This window comes from Podarcis pityusensis (genome assembly GCF_964106645.2).
Source record: "Podarcis pityusensis genome assembly, chromosome: 1".
In the NCBI taxonomy this organism is placed as follows: Eukaryota; Metazoa; Chordata; class Lepidosauria; order Squamata; family Lacertidae; genus Podarcis; species Podarcis pityusensis.
This window is the reverse complement of record NC_138028.1, coordinates 50814957-50841101: the sequence shown is the minus strand read 5'-3', so window position 1 is coordinate 50841101 and position 26145 is coordinate 50814957. Positions and strand designations below refer to the sequence as shown.

The following is a 26145-nucleotide window of genomic DNA, read 5'->3' as shown; positions in this document are numbered from 1 at the left end:
CAGGCACAAGCTAGTGGTGCCTTAGTGCACCTTCTCAAAGTGACACTCAAGTTAGCTGCTCACCACTGCCTTTCCCATAGCTCTGCAAGAGCATCTGGGTGAACACTGCTGGAAGGTGGAATGCTAGTCTGATCCAGCAAAGCAGTTTCAATATCATTATGCCTGTTTGAGTGGTTCTATGTTATGAAAACATTCAGCATTTAACAACAACAATAAAAGAAAATGGAGAAGCTGGTGTTGTTATCTTGCCAGCTCAAGGTTAGTTCAGCCCCTTCAGAAAATAAAACTCAAGAACCTCCCAACTGCTCCAGGCTGGTAGATGGCATTTATGTAGCATATCAACACTGCCAAGAGAGGGCAAGGAAAGCAGATGTTATGATTGCAGTGCAAAGACAAAACAATGCATCTCAGGTTTTTAAAGTGCTATAGTAAATTTAATAGCTTAATTTTTACTCTGACAGAGTTCAATGGGACTGTTACCCTAAAGGCAATGTATATGGGATCGCAGCATATACAAACATTGAATAAATTATGTATGTAAGCTTGCAAAGGAAATTTAGCAGCAAAATGGCAATTAACAGGATATAGCATACTGCAATGTTTTGAAGGTTTTCCCAAGAACATAAAAAGATGCTACAGGATAGGAATCTTAGGGGTTTTCCTGCCCCTAAACTGTAACCCAGGGCGTAGAAACTGAGAATTCATCTGAATCAAGTAATACCTGAGGGCAGGAATCTACTGTAAAGATAGCCATCAGGTTTCCCCAAGTAAAAGGGTAAAATGCAAATCCCTGGGATAAATATCCCAAGAGACATAGAAGAACAGAAAAACCAGCAACCAACTGGAGTTTTGACATCTGAAAAAAAGGCCACTCAAGGTCAGGGTACCAAAAGCAGGAAAGAGAAATAAGAAGGAGAAATCAACAGTCTTGCAGAATGTATGCAGAGAAGGATCCCTTAGACCGAGCAGAGGTTCTAAAAACTTTCTATCCCCAGGGCTCACTTGAGAACACTGAAAATTACTGATGCCCACCAGTAACAACAACATGGCCGTCCACAGAGTGAACCAATCACAAAATTATGGCTGATTGAGGTCAAACTTGCATATTTGGAAATTGCTGTTTTTCTCCTCATAGGATTATCTTGTGGCAGGGACTTGTATAGTTCAGCTTTCCTTATGCTAAGTCAAAATACTGGAAGGAATTCAACATCACACTATGACAATTGTTTTGTTGGGGTAAGCATTTCAGCTTTCCAGAAAAGATGATCCTTGCTCTCCCCAGCCCTGAGGTGTTCCAGGGGTTCTTCCAACCCCATGAGAGCCAATTTCATGGGGCACAGTGGAGGAGATGGGGGAAAGCCCCATTGTGCAATAAGAAATCCTGGAGCAGGACTTTTGCTTATTGGACTCATTAGTTGAATCGTGCTCACAGGTTCTGAAGATACTGTGCTTCATTCTCTTCATCTTAGGCAGAAGTTGCTGATCCAGAAGATGATCAAAACAATGAAAGCTTTTTTATTTTATATTTTCCTCCTGCTGCAACATGCCTCAAAGTATTTTTACTCCGCTCCTGCTATTTCTTCCCCTTTCATACTTAATTTGTACCACAGTCTTCCAGGAGCTTCTGAGTTTTAATCAATATTCCCCACTTTCCCTCCCTCCCTCCCGCCCTTTTTCTTCTTCTTCTTCTTCTTCTTCTTCTTCTGTTGTTATTGTTGATGTTGTTAAAACCAGTGCTCTGCAGCTCAGAAAACTGAAGCCATTCAAAAACTGCCTGCTTTTTATAGAGGGCCCTATAAATAGCTAAAAGAATGAGATATTCATAGAAGTTCTTAAACAGTTTTTCCAGCAAGTTTATTTTTTAAAAAAATTATCTCTTTAGAATTAAATCACACTTCCATGTTCAGACCTTTTCAAGAAAACAGCTGGAGGTGTGGCAGTTTGTTACAACGATCTGCCCTGGGCCCAGCATTACTGTCACCAAGAGAGATACAAATAAAAGTGTTGACAAGACTCTTATAGGTATTTAACTTTCATTAAATACCTATAAATGAACCTGTCAAGAACCACTGTTGGCAGGACTAGCAGCAACATCAGCAGATATAGTCTATACTTATAATATTTTATTCTCTTGCCAATTATTCAGTATCAAATGTGCATTTTTTATTTGATTTCCCTTTGAAACGTTTAAAATAAAAAAATTAACTTTGTTGCATTAAATGTGCATTCTGTAGTTGACCTCTGTATTGTGTCTTCTGTATACAGTGTCTTCTTAATGGACTGAACTATAAAGTTAAGTACCACAACTTAAATATTTTAAATACCTAAGTTTTTTGAACTGACCTAACACTCTTGTCAACCTTTTTTTAATATCCCTCTTGTTGTTAGTAACTTCCCTTCATTCAAATCAAAATGGCTGAAATGTTATGTCCACTCTAATATTCTTAGGTTATCAGGTTCCCTTCTTTAAGCAAAAGGAGGATTAATCTCAACTACTAATTTATACAACTAGCCAATTAATACAACCGCTATGCATCTAAAGCCAAATCATCAGAAAGTCCATTTAGAGTAAAAGGGAGAGGCATCTTAACAGATTAATCTTAAATAGATTTTCCTCCCCAAATTATCTAAAAATTGTGCTGATCAGTTAAAAGGAAACAATTAAGTTAAAAATAAACTTTTAAAACAATTGCTAAGATTTTGAAGGATTTATCACCATGGAGAGGAAAGAAGAGAGAAGTATGCTGAATAAAAGAACATTCAAATTACACAAAAGCATTTTCCTGACAGGATATGTATTAGACTGTGGAAGCAATCTCCCAAGAGATGGACTAAAAATGTAATAAAATTTAAGAGGAGGGGGAGAACACTAGAAAAATGCAAGGAACAATTTCATATTGGCTGTAAATATGCTAGTAAATTAGAGTCTCCTCTTGCCACTCGAATCTCATTTTCGTACCAAATTTAATTTATAAAGGAGCAGCCAGGTAGAGCCAGATTGCCATGCTCACCAAGTTTTAGGCAGCCTTTCCCACTTGTGAAATGTCATTCCCTCCCTACCTGTGACATAGGAAACACCAAACTTGCCAATTTATCAGTTAAAGTTTTAAGCCAGCAGGGCTGCAGATAGTGGGTTATTAATGGTTCTCGCAAAGAGCTGGGGAAAAACACTAAACTACAGCCTTGATTACGTCTCACATGGCCATTTAAAGAATAAAAAGATTTCTACAACATAGAAAAGCACTTCACAAGATCAAGTACCTCTGACAAGTACCAAATACAAGAGGATTCATCACCTGGTCAAATGATATGCAGTGCAGCAGAGCCCTGCTAAATGCCGAAGATGAATTGCTATAGGAAAGCCAATTTGAAAAAATGAAGTCACAAGTCTGCGTCCTGACCCAGAAACTAAATGAGTCTCCTCTGATCCTACTTGTCTCACTGATAAATAATTAGCAAGACAACAATGAACTGTTATATTCAACTGCAGCAATGGGTCACTGGATACCATGGCAATTGGAAATTTTCTAAAGGGAAAAGCAGAACACTTGGCAAAAACACACCCTTAAAAAGCTGAAGTGTTAATAGACACCATATGAAGGCAGCATCAGTACAGATTAAAATGGTAATAGGGATGTTCCTCTAAAGAGGGAGCTTGCAATGATGAACAGATACTCTTCCCTTATTTGTCTGAAACCGTCCTCTCCCCTGCCCTACCTCACAGCAAGCAGGTAGCAACTGTGGCTGGCATGGAAAATCAGCAAATATTGGACAGCAGACTCTAGCAGAGGGTTTCAAATGGTCAAAGGCCTAGAAAGAACAATTTCTATCCCTGCAGGTCTAGTATAAAGAATTGAGATCACTTGTCTAAGTCTCCACAAAAACCAAAGAAAGGAAGATTTAGTCTGTAGAAACAAAAGAATGTTCTCAGAATTCATTTGAAGTTCTAGATTTTGGTTACTTCCACATCTACTGCTAATAGAATTCCATGGGGGGGGGGGGAGCAGGCCGAATAAGTTCTGTGCAAATTAAAAAATACTAACTTGTACTATACAAAGAACATAGGAGGAAATTCAACACTGTGCTAGTGAACATCCCGCCAGCACAAGCACTGCAGCTTACCAGGTGGAACAATTCTCTGTTTTGGAAGCTCTCTTGCCCCCGCAACCCAGGGAGCACTGGGGAGAGGAAGGGGGAGGCCCCACTGTGGAAACAGAAGCCCCAATGCAGTAGTATACACGCCTACCTCATGTTTAATGGGCTTACTCCCAGGTAAGCCGTAAAGGACAGCAGGCTAGGCTTTGGTTTTGGGTTGGCATTGAGGAAAACAGGGTTCTTGTGTCTTTAACAGCTGTATCTCCACAATCAGGACCAGCAGGATATAGCTGACTTCCTGTGGTAAATATGAGGTTGCCCAGGATAAGGGAGAAGCAGCAACAACAACTGTATTCTCTCTAATTCTGTGTTGTGCCATTTTGTGACTGGTGCCCACTGCACACTCAAAGTTCAAAATGGTCCACTGGTCCAGAAAAGCTGGTGAGACCTGGTGTACCCCATTCACAACAGAAAACCACTCAGAATGGTTAATTTGTCTCATATATGTTAGACAAATAGGCCCACCTTGTATTCAAAAAAAAGGAAAGGCACAAAATACTTTGGCTATAAAGCATCATTTGAAGAATATGAAAGTAACTTAGATGTCATACAACCACTGATCCAACAACCAAATGAATGAGAGGGCATGAAAAGTAGAGGAGATACAATTTCCAAAAAAATTATTTTATATGAAGTGGTTTCTATTAAGTAGCTCACTCTTGAATGAAGGCATGTTTTATGAAACAGTGATGAAAAATTTCAGAGGTTTTCAGACAGAGCAACTCATGGTCCTGAGAATCTGTATTTCAGTTTGTGTCAAAACACAATAAAATCTGCATTTTCCATCACTTGCTGAAGACAGATGGCAGAATTCAGGACATTGCCATATTTATATGTGTAAATTTTCAGTCTAAGAATGTAACCTTTCTGTGCTCAAGGAAACTACTTACAGCAGGTCCACCTCCTGTGAGATACTTAGGAACAATTATGTTACTGCATAATACTTAACATACATACAAGAAAAATTAGATTATGAGCTTCACAACTCATGCACCTAATACTAAAAATGTGCTGGAGAATTCTGGAAAATCCCATGAATGAAACTCTGCAAGCTGGCTGTGCATGACAGTGACTTCTTGGAGAAAATAATAATTTGAAGGTTATGTTGAAGAGATTTTTCCCATTCCCAAACAGATATAGATCTAGTCAGTGTTCAAAGGAGCATTTTGCAACAGCGAATTTCATTAGCATGAGCAGTTTCTGAGCTCTGGATATATTACTGAGCCTAAAATTTCAGATTAAAACTGTAGAATGGAAGAAAAGGAAAACCGTTTTCTGCATCCCCACTTCCAGCTACTCTCTTAAGACTGGATAAGAGACCCTCTTAAGAATATTAGGGGGGTGGGCAGAGGAAAGACTAGACCATGTGAAAAATGAACATAATATTTTAGCTGCAGTTCATTCATTTTCAGCTTTGTATTCTTGCCATAAAAAAGTGTGCCTAGACATTCTGTTGTTGCGTCCATAATGTAGGTTTAAGGTGCCATTTACTGTAGATCCTAGCTTTCATATCTCAGTTTCTAACACTAATCTAGTCAAACTGTAGGTCTGTGTCTCTCTCTCTCCTTTTTAAAATCCAGCATGGTATAGGAGCTAGATAAGAGACTGGAATATGGGAGGCTTAAGTTCAGGTTCTCCACTCCTCAATAAAGTGGGCTAGGTAACTTTGTGTAAAGAACTCTAAGCCAACCTCATGCAGGATACTGATTTAATAATAGACCATCTTGGGTGCTTTGGCAGAAAGGTGGTACATGCAATAATAAATAGGTGTAAAGTAATACACAGAAGAGTGTAGCAATAAGTATTATCCTGACCAGCAATGTATGAAGTTTCAGGAACATAAACTGTTCTCCCAAACACCAGAAGCAACACCACCTACTACCTAAAGAAGGATGTGTACAATATTGCTGCTATCACACAAGAATGATCACTTGGAAAAGATGAGAAAAGTCTGTATCATATTAGAATGTAAGAAAAACCCTGATGGATTAGACCAAAGGCTTAGTCAGTTCAGCATTTTGTTCCCACTGTGGTCAACCAGATGCCAATAGGAAGCACTTTATGGCTAGTGCTCCCCAGCAACTGATACCCAGAGGCATACTGCCTCCGCTACTGGAGATGGCTATATAGCCATTATGACTAGCAGCCTTGACAGCTTTATGCTCCATGACTATCACCTTTCCACTCTATAAACAGGTTGTTTAAATAATTATCCATAATTTATATTTTATATAAATAAATGCAAAAAAGGAAAAAAAAGATGCTAAGAAATTCAGAAACACAAAACCTTCAATGCGGAAAGGAAAGGTTCCACCTAAAAGGGCCCCTCTACCAGTTTCCCAATCAGCCAAGAAGGGTAACCGCATAGAAGATAATACCTCAAACGCATAGAGGAGAAGAGATCACAATGGAACATTTGTTACCAAAAAGCACAGCTAGTGCATAGGACACAAATGCACTCCCTTCCCTACTCAGCATGAAATAAAAGGCAGTTTGGGTATGGCTGACTGAATCACTTTCCTGAATGGACCCCTTCCCTGCTTGAATATTATCTGCAGGGGAACACATTTCTCCACAGGTATCTGCCTAGCCCTGTGAATGAAGAATGTACCAATTCTTTTAAGCAGTCAAGCCCCCTTCCCTAGAGGATGAATAGGAGGCAGTAATGGAAATAACTGAGGGTTGCTCTTGCTGAGCTTTCCCCATCACAATAGGCCTCAGCAGGCTGCCTCACTCCTACTCCTCCAGCCTGCAGTGCTGCTTAGGGAAAGCTATTAGGCGGCTGACGCTTCTACATATCTCCCCTCATTTACATCTTACACAAACAAAACCACAATGAAAGGGGGAAGACACACTCATTCCCCTGCGCTTCCAAGTAGTTAATTGCTAGAGCATGAAATGACAGCTCCAAAGAACAAGGGTTCTGCCTCCACCATAAATTCTCTCCCCAGAAGGTTATTTCCTGCTGCTCTAGGAGGAGCCCAGTTCAGACTACCTGGTTCAACTGGAATTCAAGGGTATGAGCAGTTTAGATTATTACCTGAGCTGATGGCACTATAGAATCAACATGGATTGTGATGGAGTACTCCATCTACTCAGTCCCAGCTGGTTAGCATTTTTGAGGAGGTAAGAAATATCTATCCCAGTCAAGCAGTTAACAGGTCATATGATTGCTAAGAACCACAGAGAAGACTATTGTGGAGACACGCTGTACTGTACTTGTACTTTGAGATTAGAACTGCCACAAGAAAGATCACTTGAAAGTGTCCTTATTGGCTTAGAAACTGAATAAACAGGAAGCAAAATAAAAACAACACTCATTCACTTAAAAAGCAAAGAGTCTTGTGGCACCCTAAAGACTAACATATGAAGTAGATTCTAGACGATGAATAAAATTGTTAGCTTTTAGGGCACTACAAGATGCTTTATCGTTGATGTAAATTGTTACTTATCTGTTTGTCATCAAGAAATTCAGGAAGCAAAAGTACCAACTTAAGGAGGCAGCAGGGTTGCACATATTCATTATGAAAGCCATAACATAAGAGACTGAGCAAATCAGATAGGGATATCTAGCCAGCCTGGAATTACTGTACTCTTCAGCTCTGATTAGGGGGCTTTTTACACTGGATCAATATACTCAGAATATATGAATCTAAAGCCCTATTTCCAAAAAGTCATTTTCTCTTCTTTCAGCCCCCTGCTCATACAACAACCGCAACTATGGGTTACTGTGGCAATGAACATTACCAGTTATCAGGCGTGTTCTACACTTTTGATAATTATAAGTTCTGCAGCATATTAAAACATATGACTGCATTAATACATTCAGGGAACTGACAGAAGCTTTAGTTAAATAAGTGATTCTTAAGGAAAATATGAATAGACAACAGAACACCAAAATGACCATTCTCTTCCACTGCACCAGTACTAACCTTGGAAAGCTGAATAGGGTTCAAGTTTAGCCAGCCAATGTGTCTACTTACCCATCCAAATGCACAACAACTTGAAAAGTTGAAGCAGTTGCCTTCCATTTATTAAAACTAGACTGGTTAATGTGTTCAGTTATTGAGGAAGGATTCATCTAACAAGTTGCATCAGTGCAAGGTGAGGGATTCCACTTACTCCACAAGGCTTCTTCTCCTCTCGCCTCAAACTGGCTATAGCAGGAGGTTGGGAGAACCCCCAGAACAGCATGCAGCAGGAGGAGAGTGGGGATCATTCCATCTGGCAAGTTGCAGCACTAGTTGATTTTCACCCATGGTCTTTGCGAAGTATGAATGAAACCTACTATCTTATTTAAAAAACCCTCAAGGTGCTTATGAACAGAAGAAGAGAGGAAAAGTCAAGCATGGTGAAATAAGAAGAATGGACACTTACTCAAAGTCTTCAAATTCCAGATCATTTCCTTCTACAGATGGACCTGTATTCTCAGAAGTGGAAGCAGAAGATGAAGATGAACGGAGCCGATTCTGCTGGTATCGCATGGAGCGCTGACGAATACTATCTCTGCGTGAAAGATACTGGATCATTCTCTGGGCATAATAAGCAGCAGGAGACAACCTGAAAATATGAGAGACCATTGTTAGTTCAGAAGCAAGTCTCACCACATACAACTGAACTTGCTTTCCCATTAAATGTTTAGCACTGCAACTTTATTGTCCAAATCTGTATCTGCAGTTCAAAGATTTCTCCCACTTCCTGAACTTTGCTGTATCCATAATTCATACAACCAATATCTAAGGTAGGTCAGTGTTACACCCTTATTATTACCCTCATTACTTTTGTTGTTGAGGAGTAGAGACTGAGAAATAGTGCATTGCCATCTAAGTGAGTTCACCAACCGAGGTGACATCTACAGTTCATATTTCCAACTTTCATTCTTGGCTGCCCTGTTGACAGCCAGCTGGGACAATTAAAAAAGTGTCTCAGACCCCATAAAATTTACTTTCAGTTTCAGTCTCTCCTCACCCCACTAAAATATAAACAAAAATTCAGCCAACTACCTAGATTTCTCTCCCTGCCCTCCCCAATTTTCTGCTCTTTCTTTCCCTTCCTATTCCTCATCCCTATAAATATATAATGCATGGAGAATGTTGATTTCTCTTTTGATGTTAAAAAATGAATCTCTTAACCTGTTTTCTACAAGTTCAGGTAAGATCTATGTTTAAACAAATGATCTACCACCATCGTGCCTAGTTTGGTCCTAACTCTTTGCTCAGACAGAATAGTTCCCATCAGCTATATCCAAGGAGTCAATAACTACTGGTCACGATGATTATATCCTGCCTCTAAATATCAGTTGCTGGGGGGAGCTATTGCTCACAAGCAGAACTTCCTAAAGGCACTTGGTTGGGCTCTATGGAAAAGAGGGCTAAGGACTAGATGGACCTTTGATCTGAACTCCAGGGCAATTTTTGTGTTAATGTGTAGTAGACATTTCCTCACATTTAGAAAATAAATAATTCAGATTCTTGTAACTCGAATCCATTGGTTTGAGTCAAAGAAGAATAGTCATGAACTGACCACTGAACCTACCATCCAATAACATTAGTGTATCCAAGACATAGTAATACTGGCATCTCTTAAGAAATACACTTGTATTCCAGAATTTAGCTGTCCTTTGCAAAAGACTTGTTTGTCTTTTTTGGTAATCATTCTTTATATATGTGCAATGTCGGACCTAAAGTGCTGTCAGGATGGAGAACTCAAACAGGGCAATTATCCTGTAAGCCTTCTGTTTAATTGTAAGCAGGCGGCAACAAATTTTAAGAATTTTTTTGTAGGTTAGGAAGAACAGATTCTTGAGTATTTTTTTTTCAAATCCCAGTGGTTTGTGACATTTCAGGAATAACTGTCAGCAATTCTTTTTTGCCAATTCCTTTCTCACTCTAATTATATCACCTTTCATATGGTCAATTTTTCAACACTCTCATTTGATTCCAACAATAGTTACAAAGTTCCCATTATCTCAAAAAAAGCCAACCTTGCCTTCTCTTCTTTGAACAGAGATTTAAATCAATCACTTAAGACACAATTGATTTTATCTTGGCCATATATGGATCAGCCTACCTTTTCTGTAGGATTTGCCCAGCTACCAATTCATTCGCACAAAGGTTTTTTCATTACTCATGTTACATTACATTTTTCTTTACTTAACCATCTATCCTCCTTTCCCTTTCTTACTTGTCTATGCCTAGTAAGGAGTTTTTGTGCATTTTTTTACCAGTAATATTCAGTTTTTTCAAGCTACACTGTTCACTTTATTCTTTGTAGAGCTGTGTTTTTCAAAAAGCTCTGTCATCAGTGGCACCTTAATTATAGCACCCAAAGAATTTCCTACATCAACACTTCCTCTCATTACCTTATTATTTCTTAATTTTTTCAAAAGATGCTTTCTACAAACCCCTCTTTCTGCACTCTGAATTCCCATGTCTTACTCGGATCCAAATAAGTCATCATCAACATTATTCCTTGTTACTACATCATTCATTCCCATCCTATTAATAATGCAGCATATCTAAGAAGACTTATGTGCTTCTGATCACAGCATTATCTTGCACATTATATAAGGAGTTCCTAGTCTCTATTTAGCTCTATAGATGCCTCTACTCTTTTACTAACACTATTCAAAACAGGCTCTGCACAGTCCAGACCACTGCAGGAGATGGTTCCTTAAACACAAATCCCTATTATTTTTTATAGCAACAACATAGTTGGTACGTCATCTGTAACTATGAACAAGAAGCAGCTTTAGGCCTGGAAAAGAGTATGAAACTTTTTCTTCTTCTTTTTGCAACATGGAAGTGAAAAGCAAAGAAACTGACAGGCAAGGATAACAACGAACCAATGTGAACAAATGCTAGTAGTATATATACTTAGTTTCCATTTCAGACTCATTTCAGGAAAAGGGGAAATGGCTTAAGCTAAAGGCTTTATGGAACAAGTGTGTCTTGAAGGGAGAGACAACAAACAGTAATTTTCCTTTGCATTCTCTTCTTCTCTCTGGGTATGTCTTTTTCTTTAAATGAGTGGTAGTGTAAAAGGAATAGTCAGAGCCTGAATACAATGAAAAGAACATCACATACTCCTCTTATTTTGTGGCTCACAGGAGCCCACAAAGTTATCTCTGGGTTCAATTCTGTCCTTACCTAGCTGGATCAGGATAGATTGGATGTTCCCGAGATCCTGCCCCATCATAACGGGATAATGAAATGAGTGAAGACTCCAATAGCCTCCTAGGGAAGAAAACAAAAAGCTTTAACTGGAAAGTTGAAACTACTAGCAACCCATGTGTCCACCTTCTTGACTTCTCTCAAATTAAAATGTCAAAGTCCATATATTATTTGGTATTTTTTTACCCACCCACCACATCTTCATAGCCAATGTAACAATGGTAGAACTCAATTAATTTCACCTTCTAGTGAAGTCATGGCCCAGTTTCTTTCACTGTTCACGATATTAAGAGCCTTACAAGTAAAAAAAAGGACCTTTATGATCTAATATTCAATGAAGTACCATCCTCTGTGGGTTATTTCAGCACAATGTCAACAAACACAGATTACCACACAATGCACATAGGCTGGGAGCATGGAAATAAATCAGATTATAGTCAATTTCCAGATACCATTCCCTCACAGGGCTGTTTCAGTTGTTAAAGTTCCATTAAAAACATTAATAGAATACATCACACTTGCAATCTAACACTTTCTCCCCTGTGCACACACAGTTGGAATAACATTTGCCATGGTTCCTCCACTGAATACACATCTCAGGAACAGGCAGCAAAAGAAATGCACATGGAATTGTTGGGTGTACATAGCTGCTGCCACTGCCAGCCCACCCAATGATTCATGTTAATTTTGTGTAAGCCACTTACATTACTTAAAACTGTTTAGTATTCCACTAACAATCACAAAAAAATATTACTTTGTTTTTTGTCCAGCCAGCCAAAATTACCAAATACCATAATGGACATACAAACAAATTATGAAAGGCTGCTGTTAAAGGGATTGTTCTACATCAAGTAAAGTCTATGGGCTGCATCCAACATTCTCTGTACAGTGGTACCTCTGTTTACATACAGTGGTACCTCGGGTTACATACGCTTCAGGTTACATACGCTTCAGGTTACATACGCTTCAGGTTACAGACTCTGCTAACCCAAAGTAGTGCTTCAGGTTAAGAACTTTGCTTCAGGATGAGAACAGAAATTGTGCTCCGGTGGTGCGGCGGCAGCAGGAGGCCCCATTAGCTAAAAGTTCAGGTTAAGAACAGTTTCAGGTTAAAAACAGACCTCTGGAACAAATTAACCTGAGGTACCACTGTACTTAATTCGTTCCGAAGGTCCGTTCTTAACCTGAAACTGTTCTTAACCTAAAGCACCACTTTAGCTAATGGGGCCTCCCGCTGCTGCCGCGCCGCCAGAGCATGATTTCTGTTCTCATCCTGAAGCAAAGTTCTTAACCCGAGGTACTATTTCTGGGTTAGCAGAGTCTGTAACCTGAAGCGTATGTAACCTGAAGTGTCTGTAACCCGAGATACCACTGTACACTAATGCAAGTGCTGTTGAGCTAGCAGACAGTTGACCTTTATTGTTGCACAACAGAGAGATCCAATACCACAGTTGTGCTTCTAGAGACTGATGGATCTATTGTGCAACCAAATTACCAGCAATCTGCTTATGCATTCTTTTGCAGAACATTATGCTGATGTAAACAATTTCATCAGGAAAACAAGTATACCACTTAATGACTTTAACTTAGTGCTACATTCCTTTAGCAGGTTTGTCAGACTTGGAATATGGTTAAATTTATTAGGTTTAAGATTAAACATTAAACTCTTGGGCTGGGGTATTGTTTAGGGGAAGGTTGTTGCTGTTATTTATATTAATTGTTTGTATCTTTGTTTTAGATCTTATTATGATTTATGTGGAAATTGTTTGATTTCATTGTGTATTTTTATGTTTATTGTTTAAGACTACTTTTGTTATGTTTGTAATCATGTGTTTTTTCATGTTGTAAGTCGCCTTGTGCATGGTTTGAACTATGGAAAGGCAGCATACAAATAAAATGATGTATGTATGTAAACATCTCCTCCCATATGATATTCTTTGAAACTTTCTTGGGAAAGTCATCTTTAGATTTGCTTTATGGTACTTTGTTTATTATGTTTTATTTTATTATACATTCCTTGCTGTGTCCTTTGATAGAAAGGAAAGGCAGCTAGCTAGATAGATAGACAGACAGACAGACAGATAAGATAGATAAGCCATTAAAAATATGGAACTCTTGATTTCATAATAACTGGCCATAGTGTAGCATGGATCTGGATTAATATCATATCGCAATATTAAAAATGCAAATATTTGCATAACTGAACAAGCTCAACGTAACTTTGGAGTCTCTTGAGTTTAATGATTCAGCGAAACTGGCTGTTAACAGAAAAAAGCAACCGTGTTCTTTCAGAGAACAAAGCTTTCACATAGAACTACATTCTATGTACATACAATTATTTCAATTACCGTATTTTTTGCACCATAATACTCACTTTTTTCCTCCTAGAAAGTAAGGGGAAATGTCTGTGCATGTTATGGAGCGAATGCCTAAGGGTGGCGGGGGGGATCTGCTGCAGTCGTGAGCAGAGGATCCATGGTTCCCCTTCCTTCCCTCCTCCATGGCTCGCTTTGAAACAGCAAAGCGGGAGAAGAGCTGCGGAGTGGGGAGGAGAGAGCGACAGACAGCCTGCTTCTTTAAAGGAGCAAAGCGGGAGGGGAGAGGAGCCTTCTCCCCTTATACCCTTCTTCTTCATTATTAGCAGCATCCTTCTCCACACACCCCACGCGTGTTCCTTGTCCCTTGAGTGCTTTTCCTTCCTTCCCCACTTAAAACGTGGTTACAAAGCACGGATCCACATGGATCCTCAGGATTTTTGCATTGGGCTACTCCAAACTCACTGTCAGATCACATGTCTGTGGCCACAGCATGAACCACAAAAATCATATATCCACTGTTTCGTTTAGAATATTTTTTTTCTTGTTTTCCTCCTCTAAAAACTATGTGCGTGTTATGGTCTGGTGCGTGTTATAGAGCGAAAAATACGGTACATGTGAGTTGCGCACACAGCTATCATGGATAAGGATAGATAATTTTGTATATATAATTTTTATTAAATTTTCTGTTTTACCATTTAAAATACTTATTTTACATCCTTAAGATATCAATGACTTCCCTTCCTCTCTTTCCATAGATCATTTTACATATCATAAACCCCTGCATATTTTACAAAAACTATACCATTTAGTATTCCATTACTGAATCCATCAAAACTTATTTACACTGTTGAATTTATCTTAATGCTGCCAGCATTTTCAGCTGTACACAATTATTTCCCATATATTCAATAAACGTTTTCCAATCTTCTTCAATCTTGTTCTCTTATTCCAGGGGTTGGCAAGGTTTACCTTGCCTGGGCCAGTTCACTCCAGCAGAGATCCCTCTGGGGGCCGGATCGCATGCCCGTGCTCATGATTTCTGGCGTCTGCGCAGACGCAATTTTCAGCACCATGGAAGCGAGTCCCCGCGCCAGTTTAGCGCAGCGCACAGGGACTCGCCGAGCGGGAGGCTCAGTTCAGGGGTGACTCATGGGCCGGTTAAATGACCCCCGTGGGCCACTTGTGGCCCATGGGCCTTAGGTTGCCTACCCATTTCTTATTCTATATGATAAGTCTGCAAGTTGTGCATATTAAGGATAGATAATTTTGGTAATTTGAAAGAGATGACCCTGGCCTCTTTCAGGTCAGCATCACACAAGGAAGTAAACAAAATTCCCTGGTCCTTTTAACTAAGCAAGGAAGTAAAGTCAAGGTGTTGTCCAAACATCATCTTGTGGTAAAACTTTCTCTTCCATAATCACAAGCAGTAGCCAAGAACAAAACTTGACTTAGTTGCCATGCTACGCGAAACTAAAAAGGACCCAAGAGGAGCAAAGCAGATGTGATCTCTTCCATGGTAGCCCACATGTTCACACTAAACCATGGTTCAGCTAGGCACTATGTGCATACACAGCCCCTGACATGGTGCATAAAGCAAAGTTTTAATGCTAACTGAGTAATAGCCCACTGCAAATATAATTAGACTGGAACTGTATTTCACATCTCAGTTATCCTTCTAGATAGTGGATCAGGGACCCTTGGCCCTCCATGCAAGTATGGTTAGAGATGATGGGAGATGTAATTCAACAACATCTGGAGGACCAAAGCTTCTCCACACCTATTCTGGACCATGCATCAATCCTTAAAGGCTCCTTCTTTGGTAGTCTGTTTCTGTTTGAACTGTAAGAGGCTATGGTCTAGAATCTCTACCCCAAAGGAATGGCCAGTCCCAATCAACATGACTTCTAACAATCAATACCACAAACAGGAAGCATTAGATGATGTCCAGGTTTCGAAGAACATGAACACCACTGTACATGTGTAAAATGTACAGAATTGGAAGTGGGAAAGGGATTTATTGCCAAGGCAAGCAAACCGAGCTAGGCTCTCAGAACAGCCCCAGCATCCAACCAGACTTGAGGTCCAAAGAGCCAAGGAAAAGGTTCACTGGATTATTTCATCAGTTCTTGAATTTACTACAAAAGCTAGAAATCTGGCATTTGAAGAACCTTAGCAGTTTTAATTCCATCAATCACACTTGCATACAATGCTTCATGTTAAGGCTCAGACTGAGTTTGGATAGGACATGAAAGAAAATAAAAAAGGGACAAACTTCACAAGGCGCTGAAGGAAAAAAATATGACTCATTTACAAAAGTGCCCCAATTTTCTATTTTTGTGCCTAAAAGGTTTCAAGTTTAATGGTTTCCCTTCAGAGGCAAAGGACAAACACTCCACATTCCAGAGAAAAGAAACGACTACTACCTCTGACAAAATTATTTATACTGCAATGACGCTAGGCGCAACTGAAAATACTTCAGTTGCCTCCACCATGTGGAGGCCTTTTCTGTGAAAGTGGCAAAAAGTTTGGAATGCCATACCAAGGAGACACATCTGATGCTAGCATTACAATATTTTCAGTGGCATGATAAAGCCATCATTTTTACTCAGACAATTTAGATAGGATTTTAGTCTGAACTGCTTTTTCTGTTCCTTAGTTTTGTTTTGAACCCACTCTTTATTTTGTTTTTAAATAATGTCTACATGTGCTATATAAATGATTAACACACTTCTGTACACTATCCTTGAATCTTCAGATGAAGCTATTGAGAAACATTCTAAATAAATAAATAGCTATAGATAGGTAGTAGTGATAATTTCTTTCAATTTATAACCCTATTCCATTTTTGCCAGGAAACACTAAATATTATTTTGAAAATTCAGTTCCTCTCAGGTGAATTTATACAAAATCAAACTAAATCTATTGCATAACACATACTTAAATTTCTTGTGAGCTCTGAATGTGTTTTTCCTTAGGGGACAATATATTTATTTTTAAAGAACAACCCACATTGTCCTGTTAATTGACTGAGAAGAGATCACAAGTCAGCACTTTGCTAGAGGGAAATCACATATGCAAAAGACTGCGACATCAATAGGTTACGAGTTGATAGGAATTGTGATTTGCTTTTTCACAAACTTCTTTCAGTAGTTTGTGAAATAAGCAAATCAAGCATTTGTCAAGCTTAATTGTCAAGCTTAAAGCTAAAGACCTGTAGCATCTTTTTAAAAAAATAATATTTATTACTTTTCAAACAATTTAAACACTAAAAAGACAATACAATACAATACATTAAACTAACAAAACAAAACAAAAACAATAAAATAAATCAAACAATTTCATTATCCCATCTTTCATTCACTTATTTCCACGACCTCCTCACACCTCCCTTTTTGTATTCCACCTCTGTTAATTATTTCAGCAATTCCTTTCCATCTTCCTCTGTTTTCTATCCTATAATTATCTTAACTCATTCTAACCTTATTTTTTCCTTTAATACTCTATTAATCTATTTATACTTAATTCCTTATAACGTTTCTACTAAAGCCATATAACTTCATTCCAACATTTTTCTAACATTCATTAATTTTACAGTATTTCTGTAAATAGTCTTTAAACTTTTTCCAGTCTTCTTCCACCGACTCTTCTCCCTGGTCTCGGATTCTGCCAGTCATTTCCGCCAGTTCCATATAGCCCATCAACTTCATCTGCCATTCTTCCCGGGTGGGTAAATCTTGTGTCTGTAGCATCTACTACTACTGACGGAAGCAAAAGCAGGTTCCACAAACAAATCTTATGTGTTGATACTTGTTCATAGGCCATGCCACAGAATGGAATACATTAATTAGAAAGTTTCAAGAAGAGGTGTTTGCCAACTGCTGAGTTTCCCAAATTTAATGTTCAAACCCCTGTGAATTTGTCACACTGCATTTAGCAAGACCTGCTTCAACCCAAAGCATAATGTCAGTCAGTGGTCATTTAAGTACATCAGCTTTATGATATTATATGAGCTACAAAAACCACAATGCTGAATTGAAACTTCTTTCTATGTGCTCACAACAAGTTTTACCCTTCCTCATTGTGTGTCTTCGCTTGCAAATTAATGTGAACTAGACTCCCACAAAACAGTTTTGTTTTCACACCAAAACTATAGTTACTGTTCAAAAAGTTTGTATTTTATGCTTCAACTTAACAGAAATATAAAAATGTGGTTTTCTACTGCACACAAGTGCATAGTAAGGCTGGGCGATATCTGGTTTTTAATATCACAATATATCGCCAGCTAAACATCACAGCACAATATACCGATATACAGTGGTATCTCTGGTTACGAACTTAATTCGTTCCAGAGGTCCATTCTTAAGCTGAAACCGTTCTTATCCTGAGGAATGCTTTTGCTAATGGGGCCTCCTGCTGCACGTGCGCCTCTGGCGTGCGTTTTCTGTTTGCATCCTGGGGCAAAGTTCACAAGCAGGAGCAGCTACTTCCAAGTTAGCAGAGCTTGTAACCTGAAGCATTCGTAACCTGAAGCGTTTGTAACCAGAGGTACCACTGTATCACGATCTGAAATAAGATGGAGCTTTGTAGAGGTGAACATGGTAATGTCCTAGCAACTGCTACTAAGTTACAGGTCTAAATCACCACACACTGATGAAATCGTCACTTCAACAGCAGGCAAGGCAAAATGCATCCAAATAGGACTTTGGTTTGGGGCTTGGATACCAAGTGGTGGTATTCAGGTCCAGGACAATCCAAAATACAGTGATGAGTCATAGTGAATACAAATAAGCTGGGGAAATGTTGAACAACAACAACAAAAATCTAAATTTGATGCATATAATTATATGAAAATTAACTCAATGATAGCATGCTTCAAATAAACAAAGATTTCTGGAGAATATATTGAGTTTTAGGAGCAAATTTAAAATTAACAAAAGTAGTAGATTTAGTAAAATATTAATTAAACTTGCATATGATTAACAATTTAATCTGTTTTCTACCAATTTAAGAGTAATTTACTAGTGTCAACTTGTATCTTCTTCCCCACTCAGAGGACCAACTTTAATTCTATGAATGAGTAAGCACCACTTATTTCAACTAAACTTACTTCTACTTTCATTGGTAAGCCCCATTGAATTCAGTAGGGCTTACTTCTGAGAAGACATGCATTTGCTTGCACTGCTGAATGACAAGCACCCACCCTCCCCCCATCATTCTCACCTCACAACAACCACCCAATCTCCCATTTCAGCATAAGGCAGTAACTGTTAAATCTTCCCCCCTCCATTTCCCCCTTTTGTGACACCTTAACTCAAATTATTTCTGTCCCAATGTTCCTTTGTTGTGCTTTTAGCACAATATAGACATCTCTTTAAAATGAAAGGAGAGCTGGTAATCTCAAATATCTGACCAAAACTGGCTAGCTACCATGTACTATCAGATACAGTGAATGATCAGAAGTAGGGATACCAAAGAATAATCCAGAAATTGGGGAAGTTAAAAATATCTGCAATTCAAGGATGCTGTTGCTAATCAATGTTGGATACCTAATCCCATTTTGAATAATATTCAAAAGCAGAGGTTGTTATCAACCAGTCATGTTGAATCCTTTTCCCCATCTAACACAAAACGATCTCTGGAGTGCTTCACAAAGCTCAAGCCTAGGGCCTCTGCATAACTTTTTAAACTAGCACCCCACAATGCACACTGAATGATCCAGGAGCTTCCAACAGAAACATTCTGCTGAAGATTCATTTTCACAACAGTCTTCAAGATACAGCCTATCATTTATTTAGATTTATATCCCAGCTTATCCCTGGAGGTTCAGAGTGGGCAACATTTATAAAACATCATCATAAAAAATGTATGTAAACATACTAAAATAAAACCCCTACTTATCCCTTGGCCTCTGAGGGCCCATTTATACAATCAGTAGAATCAAGCAGTAAAGCTTTTCCTAAACAGTAGCATTTCCATGCACAGGGGTGAGTAGGGTGCGTGCTTATTTGAATGCTTCGTCTCTCCTCTACACCCTAAAATCCCCAGATACAGAAGTAGCTTGTCAGAGAAGGGCAGGCTAAATCCTTTTCCTTGAGAGATTTCCCTATACACAAGGGATTCCCCTCCATGGAGACAGAAAAGCTAACATGCAATTCCACCATGTTCTTCTCTTGGTAGCCTAAAATGCTTAACACACACCCACACACCCCTCTTTAATAGTAAAGGCTATAGAGTTGAGGTGCAACAGAAAACTTGACAGTATCACCAGCAAAACATTGTCTCCCCTGCATTCACACTCACACAGAAAAGCCTTCATGCATTTCCAATGTTTCCTTTAATCAGCTTGAAGAGAACTTATGTGCCCTTACTTCTGTTAAGGGCCCTAACAAAATATCAAGAGACACTAAGACATGCTATGAACAACAGACACATGAATGCCAGGGTCCAACAAGGAGAAAACTAAGTTGCAGAATTCAGATAATCTCTATACAGTGCTGCAAGGGACTGTTATTATTGTGTCCAAAACCAACACCAACATTTTATTAGTTAAAATAAATTTGTTCAGGGCTAAAGCTAATGTTGCGGGTCAAGCTAAACTAAAGAGCACCTCCTAAAAGCCTGATAAATGGCTTCAATAATGCAGATGCTTCTACACTGAAAGACTCTGTGACCTGTAACACTAATAGAGTCATCAAAAGCATTCAAAGGATCAAGCCTTGCTTTAAGAAGGCCCATGTGTTGCCAGGCATGACAAAGACATTACCTTTTGGAATACGTCCAGCTCCAGGAGTCTGCAAGCAGCAACACCAGTTTTAATGTACTCTAAAGCAGGAAGAGGGCACCTGTGGCCCTCCAAATGTTGCTGGACTACAACTCCCAGAATTCCTGATCCTTGGCCATGCTGGCTGGGAACGATAGGTGTTGGAACATCTGGAGGACCACAGGTTCCCCACCCTGCTATAAAGCTTGAATTCTCAACCCAACACTACCCATAGCACAAGGACTATCAAACAAAGGGTGGGAGGGGGCACCAAGCCTTTTCAGTGCCCCAATGCAGACAACCCCTCTACTTCATTCCACACAAGTTAACAAAACACCCTCAAGGCTAAAGAGCGCAGGACAAAGAAGCTGATCTACCAATAGCTACTACTACATTGCTCAACACCAGCCCCTTGTCTATTCCATTTGTATAATGCAGGTGTATAGGAGTGTTGAATTTGCAAACTGCCAGCAGTAGCAATCAAGTGGGAAAGGTGTGCAAAGGGTAGTAGCGATGTTTTTTGCGAGCTGACAAATAAACTGAAGAGAGGGATGACACATCAGAGATAGGCTGTTTAGCATGAAAGAAGATTTTGTATAGCAAGTGGTGGCACATAGGAATGTCAGGCCTGAAGTAGAGAGAAGGCAAATGGGAGCAGCACCAGTGCAAGGATTTTGATGCATTCAGACTGGATTATGTGAAGCATATTTATAAGTGAGCTACTGGACCTAACTACCTCCCCCATCAAAACCAGTATTTTCTTTGGTGGCAGAGTGAAAAATTATGTTATGTGTGATCCCTGGATATCTTCCAAGTGATGAGCTTGGCCCTTCACTCCTTTCCAGTTGATGCCTCTACAATAAGAAATGAAAGCTGGTATACCGCCTAGTGTAAAATGTAGATTTATGAACACAGAAGGGAGGAGGGATACATAGCCAAGGATGTATTCAATCACAGAGCACAGGGATGGGGGACACGCAACTGGTAGAACTGGGTGCAAAATTCTTCTGAGAATTCCCAAAAACAAACCAGTGAGTGTCTAACTGTTATGCTATAAAGATATGCCAGAAAGTATACAGGCCATGTCTACTGAAACCCCAGAAGCCAGAGGAACACCTAAGTAAGTTTTCTAGTGTCAGGGGACAGGGCAGCAATGCCCTGCATGTTTCCTAACTCCTTCAAGGACAATCAGTTAAAATCAGAATAAAATTATTTAATGTTTACCATTTTAAATTTAACGCAATTTAAAGTGGTAAACGGGATGCGGGTGGCGCTGTGGGTTAAACAACAGAGCCTAGGACTTGCCGATCAGAAGGTTGGCGGTTCGAATCCTTGCGACGGGGTGAGCTCCCATTGCTCGGTCCCTGCTCCTGCCAAGCTAGCAGCTCGAAAGCACCCAAAAAAGTGCAAGTAGATTCATAGGTACCGCTCCGGCGGGAAGGTAAACGGCATTTCCGTTGTGTCGGTGTTCCATTGCGCCAGAAGCAGCTTAGTCATGCTGGCCACCTGACCCGGAAAAACTGTCTGTTGAGCGAACAAATGCCTGTAAAGAGAATTGAGCACCGCAACCCCAGAGTCATTCGCAACCAGACTTAACTGTCAGGGGTCCCTCTACCTTTACGTTTGATGTCACACCAGGAGTGCCCCCTTTGAATTCCAAGTTTTTCCTCAGCCAGACTGCCCAGATCTACATCTGGCTAGCAATAGGCTCAAGAACCAATTGCTCTGCAAGCTGTCTAGACAACATGAAAATTGTCACAAATGACAGCTAAAGCACAATTAGCCGAGAAACTGCAATTTCCATTCTGTTCCCCCGCTCAGCAGAAGAATCGCACATTAGCATCCTCCAGATTGTCAATCAATGCCTCAGTGATGAAGATTAACTCTACGCACTGTGAGAGGTGCTGTAGATCTGGCTTACTAAATTAGCCTTTGTCTTTTTAAAAATCTTTTACTATCAAGAGGCATAAATTGCTGTCTGTTCAATAGTGCTCTCTGTTGCGATGTCAACAAATTGTCTGCTTCCAGATATTAGTACCTGTGGAAAGGGCTTTGCAAGACCACTGCACCTGCTCAAAGTTATTTCGAGGGCTGGAAGCATACACTGCTACTGAAAACAGAAGAAAGGATCTGAAAGTCCCAATTAGACTGCTAATAAGTTTTCAAAAGAATTTTTTCTGAGAGCTTCTCTTTGCCCAAGAACACTGTGATCTGAATTGCAATGGAATGGATTAGAATTAAAAACAGCAAACAGAGTGAAATATTAAAGTGACACAATTGTCAAACTGCCAGGGAGCCCAAGTCAACCATTCCTTGGTAAAACTAGAAAAAGGGAGTCAACATAAACACTGTTACCAGTATTTTAGTTCTTCATGGGAGAGTCATTTTAAAAGCAGATCCCATTTCACAACACTGCAAGAAGCAGTCTTTCCATACCTGCCTAAGATGCTATGGAGCAAGAAAGCCGATGGTTACCTTTAAAGATTTAAACGCATTCAACATCGGGCCTTCCTGACAGAACAAGATATTTGGAGGTAGCATCTTAGAGCTTCTCTTCATGCCCAGAAAGTAGGGGGGAAACTAAACCATGCCATCTTAAATATAAGATGTGTTGGGCAATGTATGCTTATTTTGCAACTTCTTAATCCTATAGACAGAAGTACTGTTTCTGGGGGACAGGAGGCGGGCAGGTGTGGGGGATTCCCTGGTCCTGAATGGGGTAACCGTGCCCCTGAAGGACCAGGTGCGCAGCCTGGGAGTCATTTTGGACTCACAGCTGTCCATGGAGGCACAGGTTAAATCCGTGTCCAGGGCAGCTGTGTACCAGCTCCATCTGGTACGTAGGCTGAGACCCTATCTGCCCGCGGACTGCCTTGCCAGAGTGGTGCATGCTCTGGTTATCTCCCGCTTGGACTACTGCAATGCGCTCTACGTGGGGCTACCTTTGAAGGTGACCCGGAAACTACAACTAATCCAGAATGCAGCAGCCAGACTGGTGACTGGGAACGGCCGCCGAGACCATATAACACCGGTCTTGAAAGACCTACATTGGCTCCCAGTACGTTTCCGAGCACAATTCAAAGTGTTGGTGCTGACCTTTAAAGCCCTAAACGGCCTCGGTCCAGTATACCTGAAGGAGCGTCTCCACCTCCATCGTTCTACCCGGACACTGAGGTCCAGCACCGAGGGCCTTCTGGCGGTTCCCTCACTACGAGAAGCCAAGTTACAGGGAACCAGGCAGAGGGCCTTCTCGGTAGTGGCGCCCTCCCTGTGGAACGCCCTCCCACCAGATGTCAAAGAGAACAACAACTACCAGACTTTTAGAAGACATCTGAAGGCAGCCCTGTTTAGGGAAGCTTTTAATGTTTGATGTATCATTGTATTTTAATATTCTTTTGGAAGCCGCCCAGAGTGGCTGGGGAAACCCAGCCAGATGGGCGGGGTATAAATAATAAATTATTATTATTATTATTATTATTATTATTATTATTATAGACTAATAAACTAGCTCACTCTTCAAGCAAAGTATCCATATATAGTAAAAATGACACCATGTACACATAATAAAAGCTCACCTTGTTTTTAGATGTGTCTATCACAATATGGGTGACACTCTCTGAAAAAAGATACTCCCTTCTGTGTAAATGGAGGCATGCATCTTCTAAGATTGCACCTATCTGCAGGGTTTTTTAAGTACTTTAATTGCCCAATTAAAAGGTTTTTAAAAATACATTACTGATTAAATGCCTAAACACTGAAGGCTTATAAAGAAAGCTTCAGTCTTGCTCCGCTCTCACACCTAGACATTAGTTGAACACACAAAGAGCAAAAGGACTCTGACTGATACCACAGTTCCAAGGTTTATCAGGTGCACAGAAACACTGTTATACAGTGGTACCTCGGGTTAAGAACTTAATTCGTTCTGGGGGTCTGTTCTTAACCTGAAACTGTTCTTAACCTGAGGTAAAACTTTAGCTAATGGGGCCTCCTGCTGCTGCCGCGCTGCTGGAGCACGATTTCTGTTCTCATCCTGAAGCAAAGTTCTTAACCTGAGATATTATTTCTGGGTTAATTCAGAGTCTGTAATCGGAAGCGTCTGTAACCCGAGGTAAAGGTAAAGGTAAAGGTAAAGGTACCCCTGCCCGTACGGGCCAGTCGTGTCCGACTCTAGGGTTGTGTGCCCATCTCACTTAAGAGGCCGAGGGCCAGCGCTGTCCAGAGACACTTCCGGGTCACGTGGCCAGCGTGACGAAGCTGCTCTGGCGAGCCAGCACCAGCGCAGCACACGGAAACGCCGTTTACCTTCCCGCTTTAAAGCGGTACCTATTTATCTACTTGCACTTAAGAGTGCTTTCGAACTGCTAGGTGGGCAGGAGCTGGGACCGAACGACGGGAGCTCACCCCACTGCGGTGATTCGAAACCCGAGGTACCACTGTATAAAAACATATAGAAAAGATAGCGTAGTATAACAGCAACAAGACTGAGGTGGAAAATCTGGATATAGCTAGCTCACATTTTGCCTCTGCAATGAAATCATGAGATTGCCTTAAGCCTCAGTGCGCACACCATACCACCATCTGCAGTATGGGAGATAATCCTGATTTACCTTGGAAGGCTCCTGTATGGATTACAACTAGATAATTCATGTGAAGCACTTTGAACACTTGAAAGCACTACACACATTAAGTATTGTGATTAAATGTAGCATTGAAACAAAATAAACAACAATAGTAGCTCTGCTGGATTAGGCCAATGGCCCATTTAATCCAGCATCCTGTTCTTACAGTGGCCAACAAGATGCCAATGGTCCTGACAACAAGATGACAATCAGGTCCTGAGCACAACAGTACTCTTCCCTCCTGCAGTTTCCAGTAACTGGTATTCAGATGCATATGGCCTCTCATCATGGAGGCTGAGTATAGTAGTTGTAGCTAGTAATCACTGGTAATCTAATTTGTCTAATCCTCTTTTAAAGCCATCCTAGATGGAGGCTATCACTGTCTCAAATGAGAGTGAAAAAGTACTTTCTATTGTCTACCCTGACGCTTCCTACATTTGGTGTCATTGGAGATCCACGGACTTTAGTGTTGTGAGAAAACATATCATGCATAATTTTATATACTTCTATCATGCCTCCTCTTACTTGCCTTCTCTCTAATGTAAAAAGCCCCCAAAGCTGTAACTGTTCCTAATGGAAGAGTTTCTTTATCCCCTTCATCACCTGAGTTGCTCTTTTCTGAACCTTTCTCAAGTCTACAACATCCTTTCTGAGATGAAGAGATCAGTTGCAGTCACACCATAAATGTGTATAATGGCATTATGGCATTGACATTATGATGGGGTGACATCTTCACTGAGCTATCCTCTACAACCCCAAGGTCTTGCTCTTAGTCAATCGTTGCCACTTCAGACTCCATAAGCATGTATGTGAAATTAATAATTTTTTGCACCTACATGCATCACTTAACACTCATTTACACTGAATTACATTTGCCATTTTACTACCCATTCACACAGTTGGAGAGTTCTTTTGGGACCTCTTCCCAATGGCCAGAATTACCAGCACTCAGAAGATTCTGTCTATTTGTATTCTAGCATGAGTTAGTCTTCCTCCCATCAGGCATACAAAGAACAGCAGCACATACAGGTATACAAGAGGCAATTCTTACTTTTACATAATCTTAAGTGTAAAACATTTCAAATGCAATAGTGAAGTGCACTTCTCATTTTAATTCAGAA

General features: G+C 40.1%; 1 protein-coding gene across 3 annotated transcripts in view; it reads right to left on the bottom strand.

Moving 5' to 3' along the window:
- The window catches only part of AMBRA1 (autophagy and beclin 1 regulator 1), a 145038-nt gene that overhangs the window by 83021 nt on the left and 35872 nt on the right, over positions 1 to 26145 (bottom strand). For all 3 annotated transcript variants that reach the window (XM_081001446.1, XM_081001448.1, XM_081001447.1), the window contains 2 exons: positions 11304 to 11390; positions 8533 to 8715 (listed from right to left, as the gene is read on the bottom strand). In XM_081001446.1, the coding sequence (XP_080857572.1) occupies positions 8533 to 8715; positions 11304 to 11390 (270 nt within the window). The remainder of the gene's footprint in view (positions 1 to 8532; positions 8716 to 11303; positions 11391 to 26145) is intronic.